We start from the raw sequence: 9,645 nt of genomic DNA on the forward strand, positions 1-9,645 counted from the left end.
CCGCCGGCCCCCTATATCGGAGGCCGCCCAGGGCCGTGGGGCTCCTGGTGTGGAGGGAGGCGGCGAGGACCCTCCCCACCCCAAGAACATCAGGAGAGATCCCGGTGGTTCTTACCCCGCAGTGCACCCCAATAACTGGAGCAAGGAAAGCGGGGTGGGGGTATCCTGCAAAACAAAAAGGCTGCAGGCAGAGGGGCTTCTGTCTAACTGCGGGGAGAGAGGAAACAGGAGCTTTCCCGGAGCGAATTAAAACCCCCGGCTCCAGGAGGGCCGTGAGCATCCCCCCCACGCGGCACCCCCCCTTCTCCCGTCCTCCTAATGGGCTGCCGGGAGCGGTGCCCGGCTCCCCCCGGCCGGCGGGACTCGGCTCTCGGCACCGGCGGCGTCAGCGAGGCTGGACAGCGAGGGGCAGCGCCGAGCCCGCTCCCCCGGACAGTCCCGGGGGGGAACAGGACTTGCCACCCCATCCCTGCTTATCCCCCCACATGGAGTTCCCAATCGGGCACGATTATCCGGTTCCCGCCCGGGATGTGCTTAACCGACCCCAACGCACGGCTGGTTCCCCAGCTTTTATATCTTTTTAATATAAAGTATATACTTGTGTGTGTGCATCCCCATCGAGAAGCACGAAACCTCAGCGATGCTTCTCTGTCCTCACGCCGAATGGCGGATGAGCCGCACCGGGGGGCTTAAACCCAGGCTTAAAACGGGCTCAAGGACTCGGAGCGTCCGTCTGGAGGCTCAGCTCCGCCGCCCGTCGAGGAGCGGATCGAATCGGCCGGGGAGGCATTTCCAGGCAGCAGATTGAGCCCAGCCCGGCGCGGTCGCCGCGGGGAACGGCGCTGGCCCCGCCGACCGGAGACCGCCCCGGCGGGGGCAACAGCAACGGCGCGGCCGTCGCTGCGAAACCCCAGTTTTTAATTAGACCCCCCTGTATAAAACCTCCTGAGAGGCGCTTCCTCTCGCACCCGGGTAGACGATCGTGCCGGCGTGCGGAGAGACGGCACGCAAAGGCACCCTGTAAGTGACTTTTCCTAGTTCTTACTATTTTTTTTAAATAATTTCTTTTCTTTTCTTTTCTTTTCTTTTCTTTTCTTTTCTTTTCTTTTCTTTTCTTTTCTTTTCTTTTCTTTTCTTTTCTTTTCTTTTCTTTTCTTTTCTTTTCTTTTCTTTCTTTTCTTTTCTCTTTTCTTTTTTTCTTTTCTTTTATTTTCTTTTTTTCTTTTCTTTTTTTCTTTTTCTTTTCCCTTCTTTTTTCCTTTCTTTTTTGCTTTCCTTTCCTTTTCTTTTTCTTTTCTTTTTTTTCTTTTCTTTTCCTTTTCTGTTCCTTCTGTTTCCTTTCCTTTTTCTTTTTCTTTTTCTTCTTTTCTTTCTGCCTGTCTTCCTCTCTGCGGCTTCTGTCTTTTCCTCTTTTCCGTTTCCCCTCTTTCTCTCTTCCTTTTTATTTCTCTTTCCTCTCCTTTCTCTCTCTTCTCTACTTTCTCTCTTTTCTCTCTTTGCCCTATTTTCTTTTCCTCCGTTTTTCCTCTTCCCTCTCTCCCCCTCTTTCTCTCTTTATTGTCTTTCTCTCCACTTCCCTCTTCCCCCCCCGCTCCACTTCCCTCCGTCCATTCCCCTCTCCCGGGTTCGTCCCCTGGCTGGTGCCCCGCGGTGTGCGGGGGGTGCCCGGGCCGCGGTGCCGCCGGGGCCGCTAGGGGATGCCCTGGCTCAACGCAGCGGCCGGGCCGGCCGGCGGGGCGCGGGCAGGCAGCCAATCAGCGCCTCCCGGGGCCGACGGGGCGCGGGCGGGCAGCCAATCAGCGTCTCCCGGGACCGGCGCCCCAGTTCCTGCTCGCCCCCCATTGGCTGCGGCGGCCCCCGCTGGGCGGTGGGAGGTGCTGCGGGAGAGGAGCCCGCGGGGGTCGGGGGGTCCCATGGTCCTGTCCCTCACCGCAGCTCGGCCGGGAAGCCCCCCTGTCCCCTTGCCCTGAGCCTCCCCTGCCCTCCGCCCCCCCCGCCGCTGCCTGTAAGGGAAAAAAAAAATAATACCCCCAAACCGTATTATTTCCAAACGCGTCCGTTTCTCTGCGCTTGTATCCTTGAAAATAATAATCATTAAATCCTTTATGAGACGGAGCAGCTCTAAACCCGCCTGTGCAGCTCAAATTCAGGTGGCCAGCCCCCCTCGCCCCCCTCGTGGTTCCTGCACCTGCCGGCACATCCCCGGCTCGGCCCGGTCTCGCTTTTAGGGGGTGGGGTCCGGTCCCTCTTCACACCCCCGCGGTGTGCCGGCGGGACAACCGAACCGGTCCCCTCCGCGCATGGCTTCCAGGACTGGCCACTCGCAGAGTTTCCTGGCCAGCGGGAAAAGTTATTTTCCCCCTTAAAAATGGAGAAATAAAAACAACCAACAAAAAAAAAGGGGGGGGGCGGGGGGAGAAAAGAAGTTGGTAAAAAGGAGGTTCCCGCGGGTGCGCGGCGGGGGCGGCCGGTGTGCCCTGCCGGTCCCCTCCTCAGGCGGGGACAAGCTCCGCCTCCCCCGGGCTTATGACACTGGAACCTCCTTAAGTTGCGTCTCGCCACAGCTGTCTGTAAGCACTGAGCCGGCTGGCGCCATCCTGCTCCTTTCAGAAAGAATGCCTTCCCTGTAAAAAAAAAAAAAAAAAAAAAGGAGAGAGAGAAAAAAATATAGGGGAAAAAAATAGAGCAAGCTAGCACAATCTGATCTGATCAAGCACTTTCAGCTTCATCCCTCCTGGGTCACACACTGCTTCTCCACAAGGTTTGTGCGGAATTTCTTTAGCAACTTGTCGCCTTTTTGTTTTGTTTTGTTTTCTCTCCCCTCCTTCCTTTTCCTCCCGCTCCTTCCCTTCACCCCCACCCTCTCCCCAATCGCTTTGCCCTCCCCTCCTCGATTTCCCCCCACCTTCTATTTTCCCCCCTTTTCCCCCCTTTTCTCAGTTGCATAATAATTAATGAGCAATCAAAGTGGCTCTAGGCTGCAGAGCAGCGAATGGCACAAGTTCTCACCGGCTTAAGCCGCTGGAGCTTCTCAGGTGCAAATTAAGCAAATAAACAAATAAACAAACAACCGCGACGAGCAAAAAAAGAAGAGGCAAGAGTAAGAGCTGAGGCGGCAGAAGCGCGGTTAGAGCTGCTCGGCTCCGCTCCGAGCCGGGAGAGAGCGAAAGAGAAAGAGGCGCTGGGGAGAGGTGGGTCCAGGGCAGAGCAGGCGCTTCCCAGGGATGGCTGCCGAGGGATGGGATGGGTTTTCTCCTGCCTAAAAAGTCAGGTGCTAAAGTTCAAAACTTCTCAAGCACGTTTCTCTCTCTGCCTCTCTCTCTTTCTCTCTCTCTCTGCTCCTTCCCTTTCCTCTTTCTCGTTACAGGTGATCAAAGAAGAGAAACATCTGCAGAAGAGCGGAAGATACCGAGGGGATCTCACTTCGTAGAGATTTTTTTTTCCCCTGAGTTTGTTTGTTTTCTTTTTTTTTTTTCCTTTTTCTTGAAATATTAGTTCTTTATTATTTTTTTTAATCGATCGTTTATCACCATCACCCCCCTCCCTCCACTTTAAACCAAACTTAAACAGCAACATCTGAGCACTTTCCCCTCCACCGCTCTGCAATAAACTTCGGCACCGTCTCCCCCTCCAATCTCAAGCCCTCTGCTCCTTGCTGAGGAGGAGGAGGAGGAGGAGGAAGAGCAGCCAGCGCGGAAGATGGAGGTCTCCACGGACCAGCCGCGGTGGGTGAGCCACCACCACCCGGCCGTGCTCAATGGGCAGCACCCGGACTCGCACCACCCCACGCTCGGCCATACCTACATGGACCCCACGCAGTATCCTCTCGCCGAGGAAGTGGATGTACTTTTTAATATCGACGGACAAGGCAACCCCGTCCCCCCGTACTACGGCAACTCCGTGAGAGCCACCGTGCAGCGATACCCCACGGCCCACCACGGTGAGTGTCCCCGGCGACATCGCGGTTCCCACGGGGCAGCCCCGGCACCAGTCCCGGTCCCTACGCGTTGCTCCGAGTCCCGCCGGCCCGGATGCCTTCGGGCAGACCCCGGCAGCTCTCCTGCCAGCGGGGCAACTACGTCACGGGTGGATTTTGGGGTTGGCTTATTGGAAATTAAGAAAAAAAAATATAATCCAGGCTTCCTTTCTTTCTTTTTTTTTTTTTTTTAATCTTTCTTGCTCTCTTTTTCCTCTTCTTTCATTTTTTCTTTCTCTATTTATATCTTCTTTATCTCTCTCTTTCTCTCCTTCTTTCTCTTGCTGTCTTTCCCCTTTTCTCTCTGTCCCCTCTCTCTTGTCTCCCCCTTTCCCCTTCTCTCTCACTTTCCTTCTTTCTCTTTCTTTCCCTTTAATCTTTCTCTGGTTTTCTTCCTCTCTCTTTCGCTTTAGTTTCCCCATCGCCTCTCTCAATTAGGTTAACAGTTAGGGTTTTCTATACGGTGTTTAGTTTTTGCACGATTAAGCTGCTCTGGAGAAGAAAAGCAAGCTGGAGAGCAGGGGTGTGAAAATGACCCCGCTGTCCTCACGCTTGGGCTATTTCATTCTCACTTGGTGAGCTTGTTAGGCTTGGGTTGAAAGTTTTGCACATGCATCCAGGGCCACATCACGGCGAGTGTTAAAACTAAAAAAGAAAAAATAAATCCCGTGGTGTAATTAGGTATCAGAGATGGTGCGTTTTCCTGTGGGTCCTGCAGGAAGGTAATGATCCACAGCGTGAGTTTTGTTCCTGGGTCACAGCTTTTAGAGAGGAGGTGAAATACCTGGGGTCGATGAGGCCCAGGTCCATGAGGGGATGGGTGTTTTAGTGCCATCTTTTATGTTGAATCGAAGAGATTCAGTGTTTATAACTGGTGTTTACCTGTATGGTGAAAATAATAGGGAGAAGGGAAAAATTTTAAAAGGAGGGGAAAAAGCAGATGCTGTTTTGCGAAGCCGGAGAGTGACCTCTGTGGCGGTGAAATCTAAAAAACCCGAGGTTTGCCACGGAAATCACCCCAAAATCAAGGAAAGGGGAGTGGGACGAGTGAGTAGGGATGGAGCCGAGCCGGGTTCAGGGGCTGCTCCCAGCCCTCAGCTACTTGTTGAGTGTGAGTCTGCATTAGGCTCCGCTCAGTAACTGCATTGTTCTGCTATTAGTCCATTTAAAACAATTATTTCTAAGGATCAGCACACTTTGTCCTTTCTTTCTTTCCTTTTATTTTCCTTTTTTTTTTTTTTTTTCTTTTTTTCCCAATGTATCAGCAGAAAGTGGAAATGCGTTCTCTCTGATCTAGCCTGAATATTATTTACTATGCTACTTCCTGGAGAAGATAATGAATCTTGACCCTTTCTATTCGTATAACCCACCTTCCCTTCCTTTTGAGCAGTTACTTTCAGTATTGTTCACAAATGCCTGGTACTGTGAAAACTAGCTTGGAGATTTTCTAGACACGTACAAGCTCCCAGGCAAACATACATGTCCACACTGCCCCGGCTCTTTAACTTTCTCTGGCTCTATAGATCTGTGTTTGCATCTCTCATTCTGTATATTTAGCAGCCTCTATACACATATCCAGAGACCTACAGAGGTTAAGATTCTCTAGATGTCAATGCATTTCTAGGACTTTATTAGCAGGCACAAACTTGCTCTCCTCCAGCTGAATAACTCTGTTTTTCAACTTGTAGCAATTTGCTCAAATTGCTGGGGATTTGTGTAGATTTAATTCTTTGGATATACTATTTTTTTTTTTTTTTGAAAGGGCAGTAATTAAAATATTAGCTATCATCTCCTAAGAGCATTTATAACCAAGGAAATCAAGATTTGACTGCGTAAACCTAGTGAGGGTTGTTGTTTTTTTTTTTCAAACTCTAGGTCTGTATTTTAAAATACAAGTGAAGGGTCTCTCGTCATAAGAAGGGGATGGAGAGTTTCTCTGAGAAAGCTGGTACTCTCTCCGTGTGCCATATCGCCACGGAAAAAGCCATCTAACGTCTATGTGCAGCCTCGTGGAAGTAAAAAAGACAAACTAGGCAGTTTGCAAAGTTTAGCAGCTCTGTTGGAGAGGTTATTATCACATCTGTGGGCATCTTCTGGTCTTCTTCGTTTGGCCAGAATATTCCCTGGGTTTATAGCCCACGGCTGCGTTTGGAAAATTTTGTTCCAGCTAAGAAAAACAAAATATTTCTGCAGTGGGGTCTTAGCGATTTCACGAAGGGTCTTCGCTTCAAAGTCCGTGTGGGATTGTCTGGAAAAGGGGGAGAGCGAAGCAGGGCTCGCCAAACTCTGTGTCCTAGGGCTGGCATCCCTGGTCGGCGGATCCGGACTCGGAACCCGCTCCTGGGCAGGATCGGGGCTGCCAGCTCAGGCTTATTGGAGTTTTTAAATTTTAATTCTTAAAGGCGAATGGGGATTCACACCAGATGTAATTTTGCTTATTTTCCACCCTCATGCTGAGCCCTTTGGGAAGGAGGGAGTGGGGGACACAGCCCGGCACTCCTACGATGGGCTTGCCAGGGTGGCAAAGGGAGTGTAACGGGTGTTTTCGCTGTGCTCTCTCCGAGCAGGGAGCCAGGTGTGCCGGCCCCCGCTGCTGCACGGCTCGCTGCCCTGGCTGGACGGGAGCAAGGCGCTGGGCAGCCACCACAGCGCTTCCCCTTGGAACCTCAGCCCTTTCTCCAAGACCTCCATCCATCACAGCTCACCGGGACCCCTCTCCGTCTACCCACCCGCCTCCTCTTCCACTTTATCCGCCGGCCACTCCAGCCCGCACCTTTTCACCTTCCCGCCGACCCCTCCTAAAGATGTGTCCCCGGATCCGTCCATCTCCACCCCCGGCTCCACCGGCTCCACTAGGCAGGACGAGAAGGAATGCATCAAATACCAGGTGTCCCTGGCCGATACCATGAAGCTGGAGTCCTCTCACTCTCGGAGCAGCATGGCCTCTTTAGGAGGAGCCACCTCCTCCGCTCATCACCCCATCACTACCTACCCGCCGTATGTCCCAGAATATGGCTCTGGACTTTTTCCCCCCAGTAGCCTCTTAGGAGGATCGCCTACCGGGTTCGGGTGCAAATCGCGACCGAAAGCACGGTCAAGCACAGGTAGGGGTTTTTGGCTTCTTCATCCCCGTTGCTGGGGAGAGGAAGCTCTGGGAGAAAGGGAAAAGCTGCGACCCCGTCTCCTCTCTCCACGCAGAGGGATGCGCACAAGCATCCGTGTGATGAACGCAGCGGGAGCTGAAGCCCCCGGGGATGTGTGTGTATCGGCTTTACAGGTTGTCCTGCTGAGTTTATAACCAAACTCCCACTTGTCCCACCCGGGCTGGGGGTCTAACCTCTCCAAAACCCCAAACCACTTGTCCCGGGGGCGATCCGGCCCCCTCCGACACCCCAAGCGCCTACAGGGTGCTCAGCTGCGGCGCCTAAGGAGGAAGCGAAACCGAGGGAACCGCAGCATTAGTGTATCTCTCTGTATTTTAATAATGGTACTAAATCCCGGCCAACTTCCCCCGCCTGCCCTCCGCCTCGCTCTTCCCAGGGCTTCTTCCCATGCGACGCCCGGGGATGCGGGGAGGGTTTTCCCTGGGGGGTGAGCTCGCCCACTCAGTCCCCCGCCCATCCAGCTCCGTGCCGGGGTCTTTGACCAATTCCAGACCCATCCAGCTCCGTACCAAGGTCTTTGGCCACCCCCAATGCAGGACCCCAAAAGCATCCCCCTGGCCGTCTCGCTCAGGGAATAAATGGGGGAGTCTCAGAGCTTTGCGCACCCCGTGCAGGGGCTAGGGGGTTGCGCCGCTCCCTGAACCCTCCGGGCTCGGACGTTTGTGTGCACCGAGGGGCAGCGTGTGAGCCGAGGGGTGTGTGTTTGTGTGTGTGTGTGCAGGGAAAGGGCGATTAGTACAAAATTGTTTTTTCTTCTATTTTTTTTTTCTTTTTTTCCGAGGAGGCTGCTGCAGGGTTGCCTGGCATGAATGAGATCAGTTTTCAGGGTTTTTCCAGGGTGACATTTACTCTGTCTGTCTGAGCAGGGACTGTCTCTATTTAGCTGATATGTTTGAGCTAATCCAATTATTTTCAGACTGCTGCACGCGACAGTTGCATTGTTTATCCAGCGCCAGGAACTTTAATAGAGTCCGGATGCGGTTAGAGTGACAAAAAAACCCAGACCTGTATGTTTTGTACATGAAAGCAGGAGAGAGAGAGAGATGGAGTGAAACAAAAGAGAGGGACAGAGACTCAAACAGCCCCGGAGCGACTGCCCCGTTTAACCAGAGGGGAAAAAAACCGACCTGGGTATTAACGGGAGCGGCTCCCCGTCTGGCCCCGGTACGGACCGGGTGCTGTAGCGGGGCAGGGACAGTTCTATTCTCGCCCCCGGTACAAACCGGACGGTTTTGTGCTTCCCCGGCTGCCCTGGGACCCGCGGAGCCGCAGCTCCCGCCGGGGCACCGGCTGCGCGGTATTTTCAAACCGTCTTGCCCACCCCCACCCCCCCTTACCCCGCCTCTTGTTTTCCTTTCGCCACTTTCTGTTACTTTACCTTCTAGAGACACATCTGCGGTTCGTGATAAACCAACCCCAGGAGCAACACCTATTTTTTTTCCTCTTACTTCTTTTTTATTTTATTTTTTTTTTAAGTTGATTTTTAGCAAGCTGGGAAGCTCGCGGACAAAGAGTTAGTGCTGGAGGAAAAGGAGGCAGGGGGGGTATTTTTGCAGGATGAAAAAGGGAGAAACGGCTCCGAATGTCTTTTTGTTTTTAGTTGTTGCTGGGTGGGTGAGAGGAGAGGGGTTTAGCGCAAAGGCTCTGGAAAGACGGTTGCCGTTTGTGGTTAGGGTGCGGATGCCTCTCGCCCGAACGCAGCGCGGGAGCCGGCTCTGTGCTGAGTGAGCTCTGCTCTGGCCGGCTGAGGTCTTGTGCTGCTCTCAGATGGGCTGGGAGTCTCATTAGTTGCAAGAAAAAAACACAACAAAACAAAAAAACAACGAACCAAACACCCAGGAAAAACCCACTCAACCCTCTGAAAGTAGCTGCGAGGCATGCCTGCACCCCCCAGTTCCTTTCTCCAAGCTGGGAGCTTATAACCTGGGCGAACTCCCCCTCCCAAAAGCTGGAGAGAGGATAGAAAGGTGCCAAAAAGTAGAAGAAGGAGGGAAAGAGCTCAATCAGGGCTCAGGCAGGCTCAGGGGAGTTTGGAATCCCAAATATCAGGCTGTAGACACAGTGGGGAAAACAGGAGTTTTTTCTACGTTGGATGGTGGAAGTTTAATTGCAAATGAATCAATAGTGGATGTTGGCAGAGTGATTGTGTATTGGCTGGGGTTGGGGAGGTGTTTTGGATGTTGATCTGCGATTATTTCGGGGGTCCTTGATGTGGTTTGACCTGTGGCCAAAGAAAGAGGTCTATCTCGGCTTATGCATCACCCTTGGAGCTGGTGCAGTGCTCAAGGAGTGACCCTGCGGTCCTCATACACATCAGACAGGGGGCCATGGACTTAAATTTGGTAGCCTTTCATTTTGGGGGTGTTGGAGGCCCCTGGAAAGCCTGCCAAAGTTTGTCTGGTCCATATAGAAATGTGGGGTCTGGAGGGCTGTAGGAGCCCTCCAGGTAAGGGGGAACTGCCAGCCCCTGTTCAAAGGAGGGACGTGCAGGAAGGGTGAGACCTT

General features: G+C 52.8%; 1 protein-coding gene across 1 annotated transcript in view; it reads left to right on the forward strand.

Moving 5' to 3' along the window:
- Positions 1 to 2,945: 2,945 nt before the first annotated feature.
- Positions 2,946 to 9,645, forward strand: part of GATA3 (GATA binding protein 3) — a 20,294-nt gene continuing 13,594 nt past the window's right edge. Inside the window, exons 1-2 of the mRNA XM_080348850.1 lie at positions 2,946 to 3,940; positions 6,544 to 7,181. Coding sequence (XP_080204976.1) covers positions 3,700 to 3,940; positions 6,544 to 7,181 — 879 coding nt within the window. The 5' untranslated portion in view covers positions 2,946 to 3,699. The remainder of the gene's footprint in view (positions 3,941 to 6,543; positions 7,182 to 9,645) is intronic.

The sequence above is a fragment of the Nesoenas mayeri genome (assembly GCF_963082525.1).
Source record: "Nesoenas mayeri genome assembly, chromosome: 1".
NCBI lineage: Eukaryota > Metazoa > Chordata > Aves > Columbiformes > Columbidae > Nesoenas > Nesoenas mayeri.